The 24,090-nt window shown below is 38.9% G+C and overlaps 2 protein-coding genes across 3 annotated transcripts in view; one reads left to right on the top strand and one right to left on the bottom strand.

Moving 5' to 3' along the window:
* GABRA2 (gamma-aminobutyric acid type A receptor subunit alpha2) overlaps positions 1–11,377 on the bottom strand; it is a 122,584-nt gene extending 111,207 nt beyond the window's left edge. For both annotated transcript variants that reach the window (XM_043572739.1, XM_043572740.1), the window contains exons 1-3: positions 11,073–11,377; positions 9,974–10,051; positions 7,271–7,386 (exon numbers count right to left, since the gene is read on the bottom strand). In XM_043572739.1, the coding sequence (XP_043428674.1) occupies positions 7,271–7,386; positions 9,974–10,044 (187 nt within the window). In that variant the 5' untranslated portion in view covers positions 10,045–10,051; positions 11,073–11,377. The remainder of the gene's footprint in view (positions 1–7,270; positions 7,387–9,973; positions 10,052–11,072) is intronic.
* On the top strand, positions 11,214–22,574 carry LOC122469408 (translation initiation factor IF-2-like). The gene is made up of 4 exons (XM_043556780.1): positions 11,214–11,298; positions 11,507–11,839; positions 12,156–12,247; positions 22,043–22,574. The coding sequence occupies exons 1-3, from the start codon at positions 11,214–11,216 to the stop codon at positions 12,173–12,175; spliced, it is 438 nt and encodes a 145-aa protein (XP_043412715.1). The 3' UTR covers positions 12,176–12,247; positions 22,043–22,574.
* The last annotated feature ends 1,516 nt before the right edge of the window (positions 22,575–24,090 follow it).

Genomic DNA, 24,090 nt, shown 5'->3' with positions numbered 1-24,090 from the left:
TACTATGTCCACACCAGAAGGAGAACACTACAAACAGACCCCAAACAAAATTGAAGGAACTGATTTTGGAAGTCAGACCCAGAGTTTCCAGCCTCCCAATAGCACCCCACTTCAGGCAGCCGAGTACCTTTCTGCTTTTTTGTGTTTCGTGCCTCCGATAAGATAACTTTACACAGGAAATGACAATTGATAATGGCCCTCTGCACTTTTAGCAAAAATTCTTTTCCACACTTGTGTGAAATCTCCCCAACTTATTTCTATTTTCTCATTCATGAAATAATCAAATGCACTGTTCCCTGTGACCTTCAGGCAAACTTAAGTGAGTGGAGAAGACAGTAGCCGAGAGCACTGAAAGACTGAAATCTTCTTTTGCCTACAGCTTATTCTGAAGGATATCCTACTCCAGCACTGCAGGGAACCCCAGGAGCCTGAGTTAGAAGGGAAGAGAGATAAGATTCTCAGCTGCCTCAGGCCTCTTTGGGAACGTCGGTCCCAACCACAGCCGCTGAATGAGGAGAATGCCAAACATCACAGCTTTACAGAGAGCAGAGACCCCAGTAATGGCGTTTACTCTGTCTCCATCTGAGACAAGAACTTCTTAACAGGCAATCTCTCTTTTCCTGCTCATCTCGCAATCCACTTTTCCCCCTCCCCCACTTCCAATTCTACCTAGAGATTTCAGACTATTCTTCGTGCGTTCTTTCAGTCCCAGTGGCTCCACCGCCCGTCACTTCCTAAGACACTGTCAAGCATCAGACATATACTCTGTGGCCGCAAGACCCACTCCAGAGCAATTGCCATCCAAGTACCTAGCACATCCCAGGTTAGATTGATGGACATGCTTTCAGTTTTATGTCCCTAAAATCATCATTAATGTTATATAGCAAAGTTTTACTCTGTAAAATATATCTTTTTCTCCTAAAGGCAAATTCATCACCATGAATTGATGATGCCAAATTATTATATGTCATGATAATAAATTATAAAGAGCAATACATATGTCATACCTCTTCTGTGAGTGATTTTGTTTTCAGAGATTCTGTACATATACAAAGGGTGTGTCTACAAAAATGAAACTAATCACATAAGAAATATACAACCTCTCCTGTCTTTACAACTGGGTTATGTGTGCCACAAACTTATCATTTTTTTATGAAGCCATAGCTTTTATAGATTAAGTGAAACAGAGTGATGCCCTGTATCGCATTCTATTATAACAACAGCAGCAATAACACTTACAAGTATTGAGTTGCTACTCTGCTTGCCATATACTGTCCAAAGGATTTAAATGTTAAAAAAAAAAGTCTCTAACAAAACGAAAAGTCACATATTTTTACTCCTATTTTACAAATAAGGAAACCAAAGCAAGGAGAGATTGAGTAGCATCCTGAAAGTTTTGTAGTTATTTTACAGTGGCAACAGAATTCAAATCCAAAGGTGTTAGTCTCTAGAGGCATTGATCTTAAGCATTACTTTATAAAGTAATACCATGCTGTTTTGAGGACAGAATCCCTCTTAGGTTCTGGGACAGATCAGATTTTTATTTATTAATTTCTCCCACTGAAGAGCCTATATTTTATTTTTTATAAATTGGAGAGTAGTAAAATCCATAGAAACATGTTGTCATCCATCTGTCTACAGCCTGCAGTAAATACCCACGAGCAAAGCTGGAAACCGACCCTCAGACCCAAGCCTACGATCTGACGTCATATTTTTCATAGCTTTAAGCATAACATTTTTTCAAGGTTTCAGAGTATAAAACAAGAACATGGAAAGAAAAAAATCTATCTAGACGACCTCTTCGAAAGAGCTTTTCAAAATGCAGTTAAGCATGGTACTCAATCTAGATTTTCCAGATTGGATCTATAATTTAGATACCAAGCCTTGTCATTTCTAATAGTTGTCACTGTTGAGCATTGTGGATGCTAGCTGTCATAAATGTCGAAGGCCTGTCTACACATTCATTTTTCCAATGACCCCATAAAATTGGTCCAAAACACAAATGCTGCTTTTTATTTAGTTAACAGTTTGAAAGCTTCTTATGGAATATAAAAATATATGTGTTATACTCCAAGTTGTTAGCTCTAATGACTAAAATGAAGAGGAAAAACTGATTCAGTTATTAGTTCTAGCTAATCTAAATGCATGGTCTCAACAGATAAGATATCAAGGCAAACCCATCTCAGGTTTCCAGGCTCACAAAGAAGTAAGCCTACCAAATGTACAAGAACTACCAATATTTCCTTGGCACGTTTTCAAGGAACACTACCTCCTAAGATGTTTTTCTTGAAGAGTTCTCCTCGTACTCCTAGCAACACTAACACTTATCAATTGTATGTCACATCACGCTCTCTTAAGAATTTTAATTTACTTGAACCACATCATGTTTCTGTGAGATATAAACAGAATAAGTGGATCCTCTCTTGCCATTTCAGAGATGAGTAAATTAAGTCACATATGGGATAAATGAATCACCCCAAATCACACAGTTCAAAGGCAGAATCACAACTAACATAAGTCAGGATTTGAGTAACTGGGGTTATAATAGCTCTAATTCACCAAGATGTCATCCCAAAATATGCTGATGCTGGGGCGCCTGGGTGGCGCAGTCGGTTAAGCGTCCGACTTCAGCCAGGTCACGATCTCGCGGTCCGTGAGTTCGAGCCCCACGTCAGGCTCTGGGCTGATGGCTCAGAGCCTGGAGCCTGTTTCCGATTCTGTGTCTCCCTCTCTCTCTGCCCCTCCCCCGTTCATGCTCTGTCTCTCTCTGTCCCAAAAATAAATAAAAAACGTTGAAAAAAAAATTTAAAAAAAAACAACAAAATATGCTGATGCTAATAGTGGAAGGTCAGTGTGTGAATTAAATGATAACTGCTCCACCAATTTTAAGGATAAGGTAAGTTCTATAGTTGATTCTTTTCATGGCAGCACAGTAAATAATAATGATGATGATGATGATAATGATGATGATAATGATGATAATAAAATACATGAATAAAATTAAAATCCTTCAAGAAATACTTCAGTGCTTACTATATGCCAGGTCCTGTTCTAGATGCTGGGAACAGATGATGCACCAGTGAATAAAGCAACAAAATAGACAAGAATCCCTGACCTCAATGAGCTTACATTCTAGCAAAAGAGACAAAAATAAGCAATTGCCACTAAAGTAATAAAGAAATAAATTATTCTATATATTAAAATAAGGGGGAAAAATAAGCTGGGTAAGGGAGATTAGAATTATTAAGAGGTAGCCAGGTTATAGTATTTATTTGTTTGGTCAGGGTAGGCCTCATTGAGGAGGGAGATCAAAGGATACCCAGGGAAGAGAGAATAGTCAGAGGAAAAGCTCCAAAGAGTATCCTGGTGTGTTCAAAGAACAGAAAGGAAGCCAATGTGACTGCAGCAGGATGAGCAAGAAGGTGAGTTGTTGTGAGGTCAAAGAAAGAATAAGGAGACAGATCATCATGCACGGCCTTGGAGACCACCACAAGAAACCCAATTTTTATTCTGAATGAAGTAGAAACGATTGCAGAATTTTGAGCAGTTGAATGGCATGATACAACTTAAATTTTAAAGAAACTCCATTATTAATCATAAAATATCTTAAAATTTTATCACTCAATGTATTTTTAATTTTTTTCATGTTTATTTATTTTGAGAGAGAGAGAGAGACAGCACAAGCAGGGAAGAGACAGAGAAAGAGGGAGAGAGACAGAGAGAGACAGAATCCCAAGCAGGTACCACTCTGTCAGTGCAGAGCCCCATGTGGGGCTCGATCTCATGAACCACCAGATCATGCATGACCTGAGCCGAAATCAAGAGCCAGACGCTTAACCGACTGAAGCACCCAGGTGCCTCTTTCATTCACTCAATGGATTGTATGATCTTCATCACATATATGAATCTCAATTTACCTTCCTCCGTTCAGCATAAAAAAACCATTATTTCCATTTTCCCAAGGGAAATCCCAAGTTTCAGAATGTCTAAGGAACTTGGCCAGGGTAAAATCTAGTAAGTGGTCGAGCCAAGTGAAAAGAACAATTTTTTTTTAACTCGCAGTCCAAAACCAAGTGTGCTTTCCTATATAGCGATTTGTATTAGTTATAAAGGAAAGAAATGATAATTGAAATTAATTATCCAGATTTTTCATCAATAGGGATGTTCTGTTTGATATATTAAAACCGAATCAAATACATATTTTCCTTCTTATTAATTTCTGGGACATAATGACACAAGTAATTTCCTTGGACTTTCTATGTGAAATGACATATGAACAAGCAGGAGAAGAATTTTGGATGCAGAAGTAATCACAATAATGATGTAAATTTACAGCAGTACATTTAGAAAGTTTCTGAAAGTCTTTTAGGTACTGTTATTTATTAATTCTCTACCATATGCCAGGCACTGTGCTAACTTCTTAGCATATATCATCGTACTTAATATTCATCAAATGCTCTAAGAACAGTATGAGTAATCACACTCTATAGATGACAGATGTGGACCTAAAGAGGCAAAGTATTGAAAGGTCATTGGACCGCTCAGGACCAAAGCTGGGATTTTACCTAAATCTCCAAAATCTAAAGCTAGGTCTTTACTAAGCCTCGTTACCTTCCTGTAGCATGCTGCCCAACATATTACTCAACATTCCTAACCAAAAGGTCAGCCAAATATGGATAACCCCATTTTACAGATGATGAACTGGTCGTAGAAAAGTTAGTCAAGCAATCAACATTTATTTGATGGCCACACTATGCAAATCAATATTTAGCTGCTGAGATAATAGAGGATTTATGATACAATGTCTTGCCTCAACGAGCTTACAATCTTGTTAAGGTAACAAGAGGCACACAAAAAGGTAATAAATAATCCAAGATAGCACATAATAAGTTCCAGATGAGATATAGAGCCAACAACTGCTAAAGAAATTCAACAGAGAGAAAATTGAATCTGGGTGTTTCAATTCACTTAAGAAAGATCTTTACTAGAGCACCAGTGTTGAGGTGGTCTTTATAGAAGAAGGGTTTCGATCATCAAAGATGATGAGAAAAACACTTCCAGTGAGAGGAAATAATACGACCAAAGGCCAAGGGAACAGATGTGAATGGATTATCAAGAGAAGATGAACAAATGCATCCGAAGTGCAGGATGAAAGGGAGGCAAAATACAAACGAAGCAGGGAAGTAGAATGTAGAAAACCTTACTTGGCAAACTAGGAACCTAAGGGAGGAAGGACGAACTAGATCTTTGTTGAATTCCTACTATGGGGCACCGGCTTTGTATGTACTTTTTGTTTATAGAATTCTCTCAATAATCCTGTAAGGCAGAAAGGTAGCTGTGTCATGGCCCTTTTAGATGAAAAACAGTTGATCTGGTGCAGAAAACATGGGGGATCAAGAAAAGATGATCAAGAAAAGAGAGGGATATGTGGAAAGCATTGTAAGAATAAAAGAAAACTATCTGAATGGGAGATATTAGCATATGCCCAATATCAGAGAAGGATTGAGGAAGACCCTAGACAAGAAGAGCCGCTTAGTCTATTGCATTAATGCAAATAATACAGTGACAAGGATCTATGCTTCAGTGGTGACAATGGAAGTAAAAAAGAATGTAAGAGATATTACAGAAAAAAATATGAAGAGCTAAGTGGCAATAGCCACGTCCTGAAACAGGTAGTTTCTACTCCCCAACCACACACCCACAAGGTAGATATTTCCCCTAAGAACTCACAGAGACAAAACTCAAGGTCTTGCTCAAATATTGAGATTTTTGACAGCGCATAATTTATTTAAAAAAATAAAATCTATGATTTAGGACAAACGTCTGCCTTAGTGTAATCTTCCTCATAAACCACCATCCTGAATTAGGATACCCTTACGCTTGGCAATAGTTCATTTTCATATGCTAACATGGAGACTAATTCCTTATATTCATGCTCATTAGAGATATTAATTACTAAAGAAGCATTATTTTCCTTTTAGTTTTTTTTTTCCTTTTAGAAAACCAAGTATATAATAAACAACTGAGTTTGCTCTGAAAAATACAATAGGCCTTATTTCTGAACATTATTCCTCCCTGTACTTCTCCTAAAATGAGAGGTACCTCTCAGGGATTCCAAGAAAAATTAACTGCATTAAATAGTATACTATTTAACAACAAGTTGGGTCTTTCCTGACTTTTTCTGACTCTTGGACAATCCAAACCATACACTGGCAAATATATATAGAATTAACAACAACCTAGATTTTTCAAAGAAAGTATTTACATAAACACCTAGGCATTAATCAATATGCGTCTTTACAAGCAATTTAATATTACAAAGTTGTCAGCCTCATAATAAACTAGCTAACTATATGACTATATAAATCTTTGATTAGTACCAATTGTCCAACTAATTTTCCTTTATTTTTAATTAACGGTTAACCTGAACACCCAAATAAGTATAACATACACGTGTGAAATGTGTGTATGTATAATTGAAGAGTAACAATATTTTGAGTCAGAATCCTTTAGAAATTACACACCTACTTTACTTTTACCTAATTTCCTTAGTATCACCTAAGGATAAATAGAAGTTAATTAAAATTTAACATATTTTTAAAAATTAATATATTAGCCAAGCCTAATTTCCTTTATCTTTATGGATTAAAACAGATTTGTTTTTCTGAATTGAAAGTTAATGTTTAAATCTGAAATCAAACTATGCCAGTCCAATAAACTTAGGCCTACAGCCAATGTATACCTGAAATGTCTTTGAGAGTTTCAATAACGCCAAACCTGTGCTGTACTTTAGAAATACCATAAGCATGGATAAAGAAATATCATCATAGAATCCTAAGTTGTGTATTAGTTAAAATATAACCCTAACATACTTTTTATTATGTGCCTCATTTCTTCATATCTGTACTGCTGTGAAAATAAACGTCTGTAAAATGTTAAGATATTACACGAGCATGTCTGCCCGACAATGTTTCATTTTAATATATTTTAAGTTTTAAAAACTTAGCCATTATATATAAACTAATTTAAAAACCTCATGCAGAAAGTCTGGGCTCTATATGACTTCCAGGCATTCTACAAAAATATGTTAAACACTTTGTGTGTGTAGAAAAGAAACACAAATAATGTTTATTTCATATACCTTACTTTCTATTATTCAGTTATTTAATACATGCATTCATAGATAGAGTGTATTAAAATATGTATATTACTCTTAACTTTTAGAAGCATTATTTTGTAAGAGTTTAAAAAAAAGTAAAACTACTTTTACCTCCCAGTCCTGGTCTAAGCCGATTATCGTAACCATCCAGAAGTCTGTCTAGAATTCTTGTAAAGATGGTAATGTTATTTTTAGCTTCATCTTCTTGGATGTTAGCCAGCACCAACCTAAACAGATAATTTTAGAAGCTGATATATATATATATATGTACATATATATATATACATATATATACGTATGTGTGTTGTACCAGTACCAACATGCTCTACTTCCTTGATTTGAATTTTAAGTCTCTCTAAGCTATTAGGGCCACCCATTTTCCTTCTTTGGTCACTTCTATAAATACCAGCATGTCTATGGAGAAGATAAATATGTTGTTGAAAATGGATACTAAATACTAGATTATCAGAAAGATTGACGTCAAACTTATTTCAGGTTTCTGCCACTTAGCACCCAGTGTGGAATATTCATTTTCTAAAATCCGTCCCCTAGAATATATTATGATTGTAGATGGCCACATGCTGACACTGTTAGTAATGTGACTCTGCATTAAGAAAGGTACAATAACAAAACGACTCCTGAAATACTACTGCAGCGATTTGAATATTAATTGGAGAATAAATTGCCTCCTTGGAGGCAGAAAATTTCTCTATCTTCCTCATAAGTGCCTTTCCTTTTTTCTTTATGTCGTTTTTCTCTTTCAGAGATTATTTCCTTACTTTGGGTATACCGCCACCCAATGGCCAAGTGCAATATAGACATCAGGGAAACTCCACTGGCTGTGTTCCAGGCTCCACTGTAGCCAGGTGGTGGAAGTGGGCTCTGAAAGGAGCAGGGGCACATACAGGGGTACAGACAACCCTGGAGGCATACCCCTCTTGACTGGTCTCTGAGGAGAGCGCTAAGGGTTACCTAAAGATTAAAAATCTTGTTACTTGTGTGTGTGTGCGTGTGTGTGTGTGTGTGTGTGTGTGTGATAAATTTGCAGAGAAAACAAATGGTCTTAAAATATCACCAGAAAAGGGTTAGAAACAGTGATTTTCTCCATTATTTCTCCATCAGAAAGCCAGAGACCTGATTTTGTGACATCCAGCAATTTGGCGCATAAAACAGAATGTCCCTTTTCACTGCCATTTTTTTTTCCCCTAGAATGATTCAGAGATTTAAATTACTGGCCCCAAAAAAGAATCATTTATATAATAGAATAAAATACTGGCATGAGCATTACTGGTCAAATATAGAACAGAAAACTAGTAGAGGGAAATAATGGTTAAGCACTGAGGACCTTCAGTGATTACTAATCGACCATGGTAGGTTCACTCCTTTAAAAGCAAAGACTATATGTGAGAGCTGTCTGATCAAGGTGTACCGTGTAAAGTATCATTGACGGAGTCAATCTGCATTTAAATGATTACACAGCTAGAAACAGTCATAAAACATTAAAAAATTGGTAACCAACTTCAAACAAATATTGTCTTGAGAGCACAGAAAATACTGAAACACCGATATACAGGTAAACATTTAAAAATTATGTCAGCAAACGAGTTTATCAAAACTCCAGCATCAAAAGTTTCTATGTTACCTTAAGCTAATTCTAAAACCAATCACTACAATAATTGTAAAGTTCCACACAGAGGTTTTCACTGAAAAGTGGTATTTAATCATATGTCAAATTCTTTTTCTAAATTCAGTATTAAGATGTTAAATGAGGAGCTACTTTCAAACTAAAAATAAGCCTTTATGAAGAGATTTCTTCTCAATTCCACAAAATATTTTCATTCTTTGACAATTACTTGACAGGAAAATGAAAAATTAAAAGGCAAATAAAGATATAATAAAGACATTATTTTTTAAAAGGAATGATTAGATGAACATTCTTATCATTTATATTTCAAGCCCTCTAATGTTTTGAAAATCATATCCTAAGTTTAGACAAAATAAAAAATGCCCATTGATAATACAAAATCAGAAAAGACTACAACTAAGATGATGTTATGGAAAGCAATAAGAATTAATTTTATGTTTGTAGAATACAGGCAAAGCAAAATTAGTTACATGTTTAAAATAAGTACTGTTTGTGACAGTGACCACTTTAGCAATAAAAGATCTCTAAATCAGTAATATGAAAAGTTGATGAATAAATCAAGCTTTGTTTTATTGTTTGTAATTGTGAAGTTGTATACTACTTCTACCTAGAGGTTAAAGACTCACACATCCTTTGGGTTTTCTATGTTGACTAAAGAGCATAGACCACTAAAAAAAAAAAAAGAAGAAGGAAGAAAGAAAAGAAAAAAAGGAAGGAAGGAAGGAAGGAAGGAAGGAAGGAAAAATCAACAACCAAACCATTTTAGCTTCTGCTTTTCTGTTTGGCTTAAAGAAACACTGTTGGCTTCTTTACTGAATGTTGGTGTCATTATAAACGCATACAACTTAACCACTTCAAAACTTGCAAGAATATGCCATCCAAAAGATATTCTTTTCTTGGGTGATTTTCTTTTCTTTTTGTAAGAAAATGTTCCTGATCACTTGCGTGTTTTATCACTAAAATCCAGAAGCAGTGAACTTTTTTTTGATAGTCTCTCCCACTTCATAGTTCAATTTCTTGATACAAGCTTTTTTTTTTTCTCCCCTTCATTAGAATTGATTCTTCAAAATACTTCGGCTTCTCAAAGGCCAGCCCTGCATTGATGACATTCAAGAAACACACCTTTACCCTGAATCTAAAAAGTCAAATACAATAAATAAATGTCTCACCTGGCTGGGTCCCACAGCAAGAAAACAAGAAGAAGCAAATGCATGTTGTAGGTGTTTAATTTCGTCTTCATTGTCGCTCTTTGGAAAGCCATGGAAAAAAAAAATACACTTAAAATTACATTCAGTCCCAGAAAGCCCAAAAGAATGTCAATTGGTGTGAGAACTGGAGTTAAAGCTATTGAATTATTCCACTGGAGCAGTGTGGGGTGTGATGAATGGGTTGGGGGGGGGGGGGGCGAGAGTCTTTTCTTTCTTTCTTTCTTTTTTTTTTTTTTTAATCTTGGCAGTAAGATGACCAAATAATCAGACTGCTCTGCCAGGAACTTCCCCCAGCCCCATCGTCAGCAAACACTGTTTTGTGCTCACACACACACACACACGTAACAACAACACACGGGACCCTGAACTGACTGACATAGGAGCTAGAGAAGAGAACGGGTCCGGAGGAGGGGGGGGAGTGTAAAGGAGGAGGAGAGATGGGTCCCCCGTGCCACAGCCCCCTCAACCAAGACCACCCCCGCAACCCCAACGGGAAAAGCAAGGGGCAGGCAGCCCACTTTTTTCGATTATTATTCTTTTCGTTACAGGGAACTGCAGCCCTCGCGTCTTCACTTCTTCGCTCCCTCTAAAATAATAGAAAATAAAATAAAAGAAGCTCCCTCCCCGCCCGTGCACAGTTGCCCGAGACCACGTCTCGGAGGCAGCCGGGTTCGGCTCAACTGCTGCGAAACGACGCGTTGGACAGCTGTTCCGGAGCCGAGACCACAATCGGAGCAGGAGCGTGAGGCTCCCGGATCCAGCACCGGCAGGCAGGCAGCGGCAATCACAGTGTGCAAAGTTGCAGACTATAAAAGAGCCAGGCTAACGCGCTGCCTGCCGGGCGGGCGGGCCGGCGTCTAGGATCTTATTGTAGTTGCAGATGCGCTTCTGGTGATGAGTATCGAAATTATGTTTTAAACGTGTTGGGGAGGAGGAGGCGAGCTGAACCTCCTCGGGTTGCAGGGAGCATCGGAGAGTGGGGTGGGGGAGACGAGGCAGGCACGCGAGGCAAAGGCAGGCGCCAAGGGGTCCCTGCTGGGGCCAACGTGCGCGACCTTACCTGAGACAGCAGGCAGAATCGGGTGTTTTCCTCCCTTTGCCCTGATCTGAGGAGACGGGAAACTTGAGGGAGAGCGACAGAGAGCGCGAGTGAGAGAGAGAGAAGAGAGAGCGACTGCAGCAGCCGAGCGAGCGGGCAGCGATGGGCTGGTGGAAGCCGGAGCGAGCGCGGAGAGCGACGGCCGCGGCGCGGGGAGTAGATGGAGGCGAAGGCGTCCGTAGTGGCGGTGATGGGCGGAGGAGGAGGAAGAGGAGGAGGGGAAGCGTTGGCAGGAGCGGGCGGGGGGGGGGGGGGGGGGGGACGCGAGCCCAGGCGCGGTGCGCGCCGGCAGTGGCGGGCACGAGCCCCACGCCTGGAGGAGGAGGAGCCAGGCCCGGGAGGAGGGCTAGCGAGGTTCCCGGGAACGCAGGGACCCCCCCACACCCCCGCCCCAGTCCAAGGTAACCGCCCCGTCGCCCGCCGGGCACCTGCAGCGGCACAGCCCGGGGCGGCGGCGAGCTCCCCGGTGCGCCCCGAGCGCTGCTGCCCGCGCCCACGCCGCGCCGGAGGAACGGAGCCCACGCTCCACCCGGGACTGCTCCCGGCGGCAGCCCGCTGGGGCTCCCCCCGAGGCCCCGGGGTTCCTGGGGGGGGGGGGGCTGCCGGTGGGTGTTGGTGCAGAGTCGGGAACGCAATGTGTCTGCGAGGCCCTAGATCCCTGGGGCCTCGCCCTACCGCCCGCCCCCCAACATCCCCTGGCTCTGGAGCGACGTGGCTGCTGAGGAGAGGTAAAGAGATACCACTCCCGCTGGAGGGCGAGGGGACTCTAATCAGCCTGTACTTAGTCATCAGCGCATCCACGCAGGAGCAAGTTCAACGCATGTTGCGTGGAATCAGACAGCAGGAAGTTTCTTTGATTTCCTGAGCCGTCTTGATACACCACTCATTCCTTCACACTCCTGCAGTCAGCACCAGTTTCCCTACAAAGCCCTGAGGGCTGGAGACCTCCCTCCAGCCGGTCGGGAAAGTCCGTCTGCAGATTATGCACCTGGGGAAACCTCCCGCTCACTCTCAACCATTCTTTTCCCCAACGTCTATTCACAGGCGTCCTCCCTTCGTGGTGATCAAATTCAATCCACAGCTCTAAAAAAGTTTACATTCTGCAACCCCGCACCACCACCACCCCAAGTAAAAAGGTACCTGTTGTGCTTCTACTACGTCTGCAATTCTTTGGGGGGGGGGGGTAAGGGGGCGGGAAGGAGATGTAGTGTAGTGGGGTTTGAGTTTTTCCCCCTGTAGGGCTTTTTGGTGGTGGAGGGACCTGTTGTAATTCCAGTCCTACAGTGCACTTTGAGCGTTGTGTTTGATCTGTCTCCTTTCTCTTCTGTTTTATCTGAGGCGATAAAATCCAAACGTGCAACTTGAACCAAAAACCAAAAAAAAAAAAAAAAAAGAGAGAGAGAGAGAGAGAGAGACATTTTCCTTTTTGTACTGCACATAACAATGTTATGCTTGTATCTTACTAAGGCAAAACAGAGCGGGTGTTTATCTCTTCAAGAAGTTGTTATAAACGTTAGACACTTTAAAAGGGGAGAAAAGAGAAGTATGCTGATACGTTTTTCTCATATTACATTTGGAGTCAATATGTGCCAAACACTTCAATTTCGTTAGTTATGAACCAGAAATTCAGACGTTTTTCCTAGATGGTGCAGTTTTCATAACAACGGGCACTGCTAATCTACAGTCAATTTTAGCTTTGCCTTGAAGATATGTGAGGAGAGTAAAACCTTTACCTTGTAAATATTTCAAGCTGTTCTCTTTAACCTATTAATCACCACTTTCTGAATGAGCATTGAATATGCTACCGCCTAAACAAACATTTGCTCTCTTATGTAGCTGGCTCTGTGAAGAATGGAACACCACCCAGCTTTTTTCTCCATCATTAATATTCCCTTCCTGACTTGCCCGTTGCAGAATCTAATTGAAATTCACAAAGATAAAAAGCTTGCCATTTAAAACCTTGCAACTAGGGAATCTAAACATCTACTTGGTGTGAACACTTTACTTCCTGCTGTATTTTCCCATTTTCCATTTCTATAAGTCAGTCTTCATTAAGATCTCCAACACTTTGCCATTTACATTACTACTAAATTGTTTATATTTTGATAATGGAAGTTGAACAGCTCGTGGTTTCTTCCTGACCTTAATTGCTATGCTCCAACAAAACTCTTTTATCAATGTCACAATTTTTATAAATACCTTCATAGATTATTTTCATATTTACCACTGTAGTATTCCCCCCCAACCCCCGGATTCTAATGCTGAGTTTCAGTATTTAGGTTTGTTTTATCTCAAAATCTGTATCTATTTGAATGATTTGTCCTAAAAAATTAGGCTTTCCCTTTAGCGCCCTTAATAAATTTGTAATCTCCTTGCCATATGACCCATTTACATGGAACTTGACAAAGTTCGTGCTATTTGGGATGATTTTCACCATTTGTTTACTTTTTTAACTGTATGTTAGAACTGGCTATAGATTTGACTATGCACTTACTTGAGACAGACTCAGTAAAAACTAGATTCCAAAATTTCATTATAAACCGTAATTTTTAGGGATGCCTAGGTGGCTCAGTCGGTTAAGCATCTGACTTCGGCCCAGGTTGTGATCTCGTGGTTCATGACTTCCAGCCCAGGCTCTGTGCTGACAGCTCAGAGCCTGGAGCCTGCTTGGGATTCTGTGTCTCCCTCTCTGTCTGCCCCTACCCCTCTGGCACTCTCTCTCTCTCTCTCTCTCTCTCTCTCTCTCTCTCTTTCAAAAATAAATAAATATTTTAAAAATTAAAATACAAAATAAACCATAATTTTTAGTTCTTCCCCACAAAATGTTTTGCAATTTTACTGAAGTTGGGTAGCTGTGATTTAAACTTCAAAGCACCTTAAAGGACATGAAAATCAGAAAAGCTGATTGCAGGCAGTGGACCTCTACTTTTACTGCTGTATCTTTACTGGTATTTCACTGTGTTGCTAGTCCAGCTGAATATCTTCTAGGTTTGTCCCACAAATATCTAATAAATCCAGTCTGATTTTTTTCTCCTCTCTGTGATGGAGCACAGTGAACTGTGATTTGAGAGCCAGCCTGGGTAGGTCGTGACTAAGCTCTTCCTACCCACTCCTTCTGGAGCATGTCTTAAGGCAACCAATCCTGTAGAAGAATTGACAACTAATTGGTTGCCAGTAAATCTAAATTTGTTCCTGCCCAGGCTAGGGCAGTGCAAAACCTCCTGTTTGAATTTGTTTGAATTACCCTCCTACAGATTAGATTGGGAGGTATGGGTCACTTCTTAGATATTCCTCATCTTTAACTCCCAAATCTGAAAGAGGATTTCCACATGAGGAACAAGAATAAAAGAAAGGCAAGGAATTAGCGAGATCTTGGTTTTGTTTGATTTTTCTTTCCTGATATCTTACAATATTGTACAGTTTTAAAATTCATTATAAAACCGTTTGTGCTCTTGAACAGACATTCTGTGGAGTTTTCCCTTTTAGGGCCCAGCTATATAGACTTTGCACTACTGTTCCAGGGAACTACCACTCTCTATACCCTAGGCGACCTCATAAATCTTTAAGTTCCATAAGGTAATATGTGTATATTATATATAATGCACACACACATATATGTAATATACACAAATACATGCATACAGATATACAGATATTTATCTGTAGGAAGATAGGTATCTAAACTCATAAAAATAGGCATAAGCATTTTAATGAGAATAGCATTTATATAATGCATTTCTACACAATGCATTTAGTGGGGCGCCTGGGTGGCGCAGTCGGTTAAGCGTCCGACTTCAGCCAGGTCACGATCTCGTGGTCCGGGAGTTCGAGCCCCACGTCAGGCTCTGGGCTGGTGGCTCAGAGCCTGGAGCCTGTTTCCGATTCTGTGTCTCCCTCTCTCTCTGCCCCTCCCCCGTTCATGCTCTGTCTCTCTATGTCCCAAAAATAAATAAACGCTGAAAAAAAAAAAATTTTAAAAAACAAAATGCATTTAGTCTCACTAACATAACTTAACCAGGGTGATTTTTACATACTTTGAAAAGAAGTACCAGAATTCAGCAAGAATAGCCTCTCACTATATTTACAAATTTTAAAATATGAGCATATATTCCACAATAAATTTATTCTATTCTAAGCATGTATTCTAATAAATTTAAATACACTTTAACTACACCTTCCCATCTGTGTCATCCATTTGAATGAGAATATAAATTTGTGAAAAATTAAGAACTAAAGCATAAATTTTCCTGTTTTCACAGAATTAAATACTATCCTGTACGTTTCCCCAGAATGCTTTACTAATTTCAAAGTTTGCTTGGAGTACTAGTCTGTTCTCATATATTGGCCACATTATCATTAAAAACAAAACAAGCAGACAAACAAACAAAAGCTAGAGCAAATACCAATTTGGTAATTCTTAGGTCAAAACTGTGGTTTGGTCAAGCTCCCTTTTTTCCCTGTAAGTTGAATTTAGATGAACGGTTCTAATGTGTGCACTAGACTCCAAGCTTCTGAAAGAAGAAACAGCTGGAAAGGGGGAGTAACCAGCCTTATAAACAAATAATTCCAAAACTACTCTCTTACACCAATGCATTTAGATCACATTTCATTCGAACTAAATATATCATGTATACTAGCTTGGATATAGTATGCATATCACCTTCTTCAAACAGAGTAACTCTGTTAATAAAGTAAGTTTGCAGATCCTTACCTAAGTTGCAAATCAAATATATAATGCATTCAGGACATCCTGGTGGTTTCTGAGATTTTGAAAACTATTTACATCAAACACTTATAAAGAGTAATTTGTAAGGAAATCCTTTTACCTTCATTTTGTGAAATTATAGATAAAATTTATTCTCAAGTTATTCAACTACTTCCTAAAACAAAGATAACATTCCAGTAACGCAAAACAAAAATTTACTGTGCCTTTCATGAAGCTATGTGATTGGCAGCTTTTCCCTCTGAGGCATGTTTTATAAAATTACAGTAATGAATAATAAAAATAAACTTAAAATATCTTCACTTGTATAATAAATAGATCCCATTCCAAATATTTTGCGTGTATTTCCTTACTTAATCTTAACAAGTAAGGATTAGGTTTTTATTATTCCCATTTCACTGATGAAAAATTGAGGCACAGAAAGCTGAATCTGGCTGAAAGTCTCCTCCTGGTAGAGTCCAGTAATACGGCTCCATAGTCTCCATGCTTAACTACCATACCATTGAAGCTTTGGGCAAGATATTTAACTGTTAACATGGTGGTGTTATGAAGGCAGTGTAAGTCTGTGAATAATAGCCAAATATTCATTCAACAATTCTTGCTGAGTATCTGCAATTTACCAGACACTCTATTCTGTACCACTCTGGATATAATAATGATTAGGGCATGGTCTCTACCCTCAGAGAGCTTACAGCAAATTGAAAAGCATGAAGTAACATAAGACCAAGGCTTCTACATATACTCTAAAAACTCACACTATCTTCACTAAGGAGTAACATGCAGCTTAAGAAAAAGAATGCGAGAAAAAGAAGCTTTACATTTAATTAATGATTTACAAATTTAGTTGTTCCCATATAATAATTAATAAATGGATGATTACTAAGAACATAAGTAAGCATTTTCTAGGACACTTAAGAACTCCCAGGACTGGGAAAGTTCATGTCCAGAATGAAAACAATTCCCGTTTTATATGGATGGTTTCTTTTCTTTTCTTTTCTTTTTTCTTTTCTTTTCTTTTCTTTTCTTTTCTTTTCTTTTCTTTTCTTTTCTTTTTTCTTTTTTTTTTTTTTAGTTTTTTAATCTTTATTTTTGAGAGAGAGAGACAGAGTGTGAGAGAGGGAAGAACAGAGAGAGAGGGAGACACAGAACCCAAAGTAGGCTCCAGGCTCAGAGCTGTCAGCATAGAACTGGTCTCAAAGTGACAAACCACAAGTTCATGACCTGAGCCAAAGTCAGAAGCTCAACTGACTGAGCCAACCAGGGGCCCCTGTATGATATGGATATTTTCTGAATAATACCTCATCAGCCAAAATTATGCAGAAGAAGCTAATAACAAAAACAACAAAATCTGAAGATAGAAGGAATCCAGTACCCTATTTGAGCCCATTTACATACATTTCAAGTGGGCTGATTGGTCCCAAATGAAGGATTATTTCAATAGCATTATTTTTAGCATCAAAAGTATTCCATCTTGAGAGGAAGAGAGAGTATATGAATTGCAAAGAAATAAATTAAAAATATAATCAGGCTATGAGTATTTAGTGGTCAGTTAAAAAGACATGAAAGAGAAAATAGAAACCAATTACTTCTAAGAAAAAGTGAATAATGCCATGGCAAATTAATTATGGATATCAAGTGATTTTAAATAATAATATGGAGATCATTTCTCCTTGCTACAAACCTCTTTGTATTTGCCAAAGGGACTTGCTCATAGATGCACAATAAATAATTGCTGATTTCTTTGTAGAGTTAAGCACTTTAGAATACAAATTGGGAGTCTTGGTACCAGAGGCATGACCTTGGGTAGCCTCGGCTATAATATCTACTGAAAAGTCTCAAAGCTGTCTATCTCTAAAAGCTCACTATGCATCACCAATAGACATTTTTTTTCTCAAAAAGAATCTCCACTGGTGTTCTCTATCTTAGCTCCATCCTGCCACCAAAATCCTGAAAACTGAGAGTCATTCTAGACTCTTTTTTGTCGACAGACACACACACACACACACACACACACCACCACCACCACCACCACCACCACTCATTTGCTGTTGCTGAGATAATGCCTCCTATCTATCCATTGTCTCTGATCCATTCCCTTCATTACCAATTCCATAGCCTTAGCCCCTTCCTTGCTTGAACTACTGCATTACAAGTAAGCAGTAGCTTGCTAACTAGTTTCTCTTCTCCAATCTCTGCTTTCTCTAACTGGCTTTCTATAGGGCCAACATGAGTCTTCCTAAACCAATTTGATAGTGTCATTTGATCATCTAAAATCCTTTCTTGATAAAAGTATAAGGTGTGAGCTCCTTTGCATATCACCAGTGTACTGTTTATATCTCCAGCCTCAACTCTGCTCTTTCTGCACACATCTTGTCAGACATGTGCACATGTGTATACACATACACCCTCCATAATCACCATTATTTTTTCTTTTTTCAAAAAAATTTTTAATGTTTATAATTTTTGAGAGAGAAAGACAGAGTGCAAGCAGGGGAGGGACAGAGAGAGAGAGGGAGACACGGAATCCCAAGCAGGCTCCAGGCTCTGAGCTGTTAGCACAGAGCCCGATGCGGGACTCGAACTCACAAACTGCGAGATCGTGACCTGAGCTGAAGCCAGGCACTCGACGGAGCCCCCCAGGCACCCCAGCATTAATTTTTCAACATCACTCTGTCCTCTTTGCTCCCTGCAAAGGAAAATGTCTGTGTTTCTCTCAACAACTAAATATTTCATGCCTCTATGCTCTTGGTTCCCATTCCCCCTTTCAACTGGAATATGCCACTGTCTGCATGGTGACACTTCAGACCTCAGCCCTACAAACTACTTCTTACCCTTCCAGATAAAATTGCCCACCCCAGCCTTTGTACTCCTGCTGGACTTTGTACAGGCATTTAACATGAAACCTAAAGACCACCCCATTGAACATATTTACTAACTTTTCTATCTTACCCTATTAGCCTGTAAGCCCTTTTAAAGCAATGAACTCATCTCAATTATCTTTACCTACCAAGTGTCTAGCACAGAACTGGGCATATATCATCTCTCAAGAGATTCTTGAGGAATCAATGAATGAGTGAACAACCAAATGAATAAATAAGTGCCTACGTGAGCATCGGTGCCTTCATATGGACATGAGAACCATGGTACTTTCTTCCAAGGAAATGAGATGCAGTACAAAAAAGCAGTTATCGTTAAGAATTCTGATTCTGGTGCGAGGTTCACATCCTAGTTCACATCCTAGATCTACTACTTACTCACCATGCAACCTTGGATTAATTCCTTCACTTTGCTACGCCTTAGTTTTCTTACCTGTAGAATAAGAGTAATTGTGAGTCCACCTCACATGATCTTTGTGAATACTCTGCAAGTTAATATTTGTGCACAGGACAGCATCTGGATCATAGACAATACTACACAGTGTTTGCTGATGTTACTGAAGTATTTGAAAGCTGTTAGTTCACTGCCTCGACATGTAGTAGATGAGATGAGATGCTATTAAATTTATTGAATCTTCTGACTCATCTTTTTCCATCTGTTCCCGTCCGCTCTTTCCCAGTGACATTCACGTGCCCACCTTTGCAGAGCAGTCAGTCAAAACCCTCATCTCCCCACATTCTCTTATGGTGTCTTTTATTTTCTTATGAATGCATTATTTCCCCCATTCTCTCTCTCTCTTTTTTTTCCCTGTGCTTTTTTCCTCATCCTCTTTTTAGTATACGATGCCCTCCTTTTCATTCCAGCTTGGCCTGCACGTCCCTCTTTTATTAGTTCTCTATCATTCCCTTTTCCTCTCCATTTCTCAGTAAGATTCATGCACAGCATAAGTCTGCATTTGCGTGTACGCTTGTCTTTTGGCATATGGAAGAAGGTGTGTTAGAAGAATAGATATGGATAAGGAGGTGTCTCTTTAGGCATAGAAATGTGAATGCCGGCCCTGCCAAGGCATGGGCATCCCTGTCTGTGTTTTGGTGTGTAGGTCTCTGTGTAAGTCATGTATCAAATCTGCTCAAGTGTATTTTATTGATTCGCTGTTTGAATTGAATAGAAAAGTCAGGTGACTTTCTCTTTTGAATTGGCTCCTGGTTTGCCTGCAACAAAGAAATTGCTCTATGTTGAATCTTCAGTTTAAAAGAGATCCATATCTGTAATATGCAGAGAGCCATAGTCAGTAATCAACATAGAAGCTTCCTGCTATCGTCCTAGTCATACCCTCGATTAAAATATGGTTACAAGCTGCTCTTCCTTTTTGTGTATGTGTAACTTCTCGGTATCTGTATCCTTATGCTGCTCATTTGGAAGCAAGAAATAAAGGAACTCGGCATTATGAGTTAGGAGATAACAAATTAATACTTAAAATGATTTCCTTTTGAAGAGAGATATTTTCAAAGAGACTTACGACAGACATTAGTGCCACCCAGCAAACAGTGCCATTTTGCAGCCTAGGTGTATGAACAGATTGAATTACTTCACTCTCCTTGAAATTACAGGTGGCAATGGAACTTGCTTCTCTGATCAATGAAAAGCAAGAGACATGGGGCATTTCTAGATGGAGGCTGAATGAGCCAGTGTCAGATTCACCGTGCTGCCTCCTGCCCTACTGTCTGCTTGTGGCCAGTGAGAACTCTATATGTCGGTCACTCAGTGGGACCTTGAGTGAGGACAACAAAGATCAAAGGCCTAGCTGACCTTCATTGGATTATAGTGTGAACTACAAATAAACATTTGTTTTAAGTCTCTAAAATTTGGGGTGATATATAATCACAAAATAACTTGGTCTGACTTTTGAAAGATGAAAAGGAAATTTCGTTGTGTGTCTTTTTACTTCTTCTTTTTGAATTTTCCATTTATTTATTTTGAGAGAGAGAGAGAGAGAGAGCAAGCAGGGGAAGAGCAGAGAGAGAGAGAGAGAGAGAGAGAGAGAGAGAGAGAGAGAGAATCCCAAGCAGACTTCATGCTGTCAGTGCAGAGCCTGATGTGGGGCTTGATCCCACAAACCATGAGATCATGACCTGATTCTAAACCATGAGTTGGATGCTTAACCAACTGAGCAACTTAGGTGCCCCTATGTATCTTTTTAAAATACCAACTATGGAATGATGGAGTGGCACATAAAATATTTTCAGGCAGAGGAGACTTTCTTAAAGATCTTGAAATCACAGCATATAAATGGTCACTTGCTTAAGTCTGAACCAATTGATCTTCGGTAATATCTGTGATTTGTTTCCATCTCTTAATGGTCCTTTGCTGTCTTTCTGTATCTAAGCACTCAGAGGGATTGAGACAAAGTCTGAGGTTATTTTTGACAAATAGTTCAAAATAGTTCATTATCCCCATGGTGGCCAGACATTGAAAGTGGTGGCAATGGGACTTTGAGGGGAGAGGGGTGGTGGCAGGAGAAAGGGGTGGTGGTATTCATTAAATTCCAACAGGAACTCACATTGCCAAACATCCAACAGGTCCTATAAATGGAATGAAAATTGATAAAAAGAGAAGGGGTGAAAAAAGACATCTAACTGGCCCAGCAAGTGCTAGATGTTCAAGTTGAAGAGAGATGGGTAAAAAGACTGGTTCTGAATAGAAATTCATGTTAGGAATATATTTCCCTATCTCTATTTCATAAAGAAAAACAAAAGAAATTGACTCTGACCTAAATATAGAGTGCGCAAATTTCAAAGCCATTTTCAGAGATTTTTTCAACAAGGTAGGAAAGGTTAGTTAGTCATGGATTTTAATACGAATTATGCTATTGTCATTACACAACTCACTGGACCAAAAATTTCTAGGTTCAAACTGCTTTTAGATAGTCCATCAACATCATTCAAATACAAACCACTATAACAATTTAACATTCACATTGTGAGAAGAAAACTATATAAGTTTTTAATAAGCTCTTGAGGGACTAGAGATGGGACTATGATTTGTCTTTTTTTTTTTTCTATCCCTTACCACGCTTCTCATATTGTAGGGGTTCAGTAAGTGTTAATAGAAGAATAAATGAATGGATAAATAATTGAATAAATTAATAAATTACTGCAAGTATGTGTCAAAGAGTTCATAAATGTTCACTGTAGCTCCTGTTCTCCCCTTATTCATGTTGATGTTCCAGGCTGGCCTCCATGCAGTGGTCTGAGTGATCTTTCCAAAATACAGACCTGTTCATATCACTGCAAAACTTAAAATCCTTCTGGTATTTCCTATTTCTTGTAAGGTCAAGATGAAGATCCTTATCATGGCCTTTGTCCTGGATGCCTTGACTCCTGCCTGGCCTTGAACCGTTGTTTTCTTTGCTCCATAAACACCAGCCTTTCAGTTCCTGGCATGTACTTGACTTCCTACTGTCATTTCTTCTCCTGCCATAAGGCATTGTAGCACAAGTTCTCTCTGCTGGAAAGCTCCTGGCCCATCTACACACCTGTTCATCCTTCATATAAAAAATTAGGAAGCACTTACTCAAGAAGTCTCCCTGACATATCCTCTACCTACCAGTCTCCATTAGATTCTTTTATTATATGTACTTTCTGTTGGGGATTTGTCTGTCTTTCATGTCCCTGTTTATCATTGTGTGTGATTATTAACATCTGTTAACCAACTATGCTATATGTTACAGGAGTTCAGAGACCATGCTTATTTTTACTTAACATTGTATCCCCTGCAATTAGTGCACTGCCTGACTTAGAGTAAGCACTCAATAAATAGCTGTTGTGAAAAAAAAATGAAGGAATAAATGAATGTATAGCACACATAGGTTTAAATGTGTAATGTTACTTTTAAAACATTTCAGGGGTGCCTGGGTGGCTCAGCTGGTTAAGCATCCGACTTCGGCTCAGGTCATGATCTCACAGTTCAGTAGTTCGGGCCCTGCATGAGGCTCTGTGCTGACAGCTCAGAGCCTGGAGCCTGCTTTGAATTCTGTGTCTCCCTCTCTCTCTGCTCCTCTCCCGCTCATGCTCTCTCTCTCTCTCTCTCTCTCTCTCTCTCTCTCTCCTTCAAAAATAAATAAAAACATTTAAAAATTTTTCATATCCCTGAAAATAAATACTGCAATTCAGTCACTTGGATTGTTGCCACATTCATAGAGTCTATGGAGAATTAATGGCTGAAGACATGTCATGAGAAATGAGAAGAAAGTACATGTTATTGATAGCAAGGTGCTGGAAAGTAGTTTGATCAAGGTAGACCAGCAAAAGAAAATGATAAGAAAGTTAACAATGTGTTGGTTCACAACACGGAAGGCTGTTTCTGCTTATCCAGTGGTGTTTGGTAATTATAGAGGTCAATGGATTCTCAACTTCAAAGGATAAGACCATATACATGTATTTTCCAGTGTTCAAGAATAGAGAATTCCAATAAACCTTGCCTTAGTATTCTCTGCCTAGAATGGGATGATGCATTCTTATTTAGCTGGGATATAGGACTAATTAGCTGCCCTATAGCTGAACCATGTGGATGCAAAATCAACAATTATTCTATAAGATCTTTGTCATGAAGGAGTTGCAGTGGATGAACTATAAGATGCCTTTTATCACTTATATATTCTTATTTTGTAAAAATTCTCCTTATCTGCTAAGAGACTAATTTTCTTAGGAATTTTATTACAAATGATAATTATCCTTTCGAATCACTTATTGCTATATCTTAAGGTCTTCAGTCAAATGAACTGTTCATCTGTTCTTTATCCCTATAAATCCAAGTGTATGTTCAGAGAAATGTTTTCTACTTAAATATATAACTAAAGGAATATTTATATATCTGTATATGCACACATTTATAGCATGATAAGTACTATAGTAATTACCATAGTACTAGTTAGTTAAGACAGGAGCCAGTAAATAGCTGTTGCACAAATACGTTCTGCCACCTGCTTTTGTGTATGAAAGTTTACTGGGTCATAGCCATGCACATTTATTTATGTATTATCTAATAGCTCCTTTGTGCTATAATGGCAGAACCCAGTAGTTGCAATAGAATCCATGTGCCCACAAAGCCTAAAACATTTCTATCTGATCCTTTAAGACAAAAAATTTTCCAGCCTCTGAACTAAGTGAACTAAGTGAAAGAGTTGTACATTGAACTGCATAACAAGATGGTTCTTTTACATCTTCCTTTGACAATTACTATTTAAAAGGCTTCTTTCTAGCTAGCTCCTATGGAAATATTGTTCAGTCAGTATCAAAAAAAATGATTTGGATAATTAAGTAGTTATCTTTTTGTTTTTCAAAAGAAGAATTGAAAAATATTTTTGTGTACAATTTTTAA

The sequence above is a fragment of the Prionailurus bengalensis genome, chromosome B1 (genome assembly GCF_016509475.1).
Source record: "Prionailurus bengalensis isolate Pbe53 chromosome B1, Fcat_Pben_1.1_paternal_pri, whole genome shotgun sequence".
Classification (NCBI taxonomy): Eukaryota; Metazoa; Chordata; class Mammalia; order Carnivora; family Felidae; genus Prionailurus; species Prionailurus bengalensis.
Note: the sequence above shows the minus strand (reverse complement) of the source record. Positions and strands in the feature narration are given on the sequence as shown.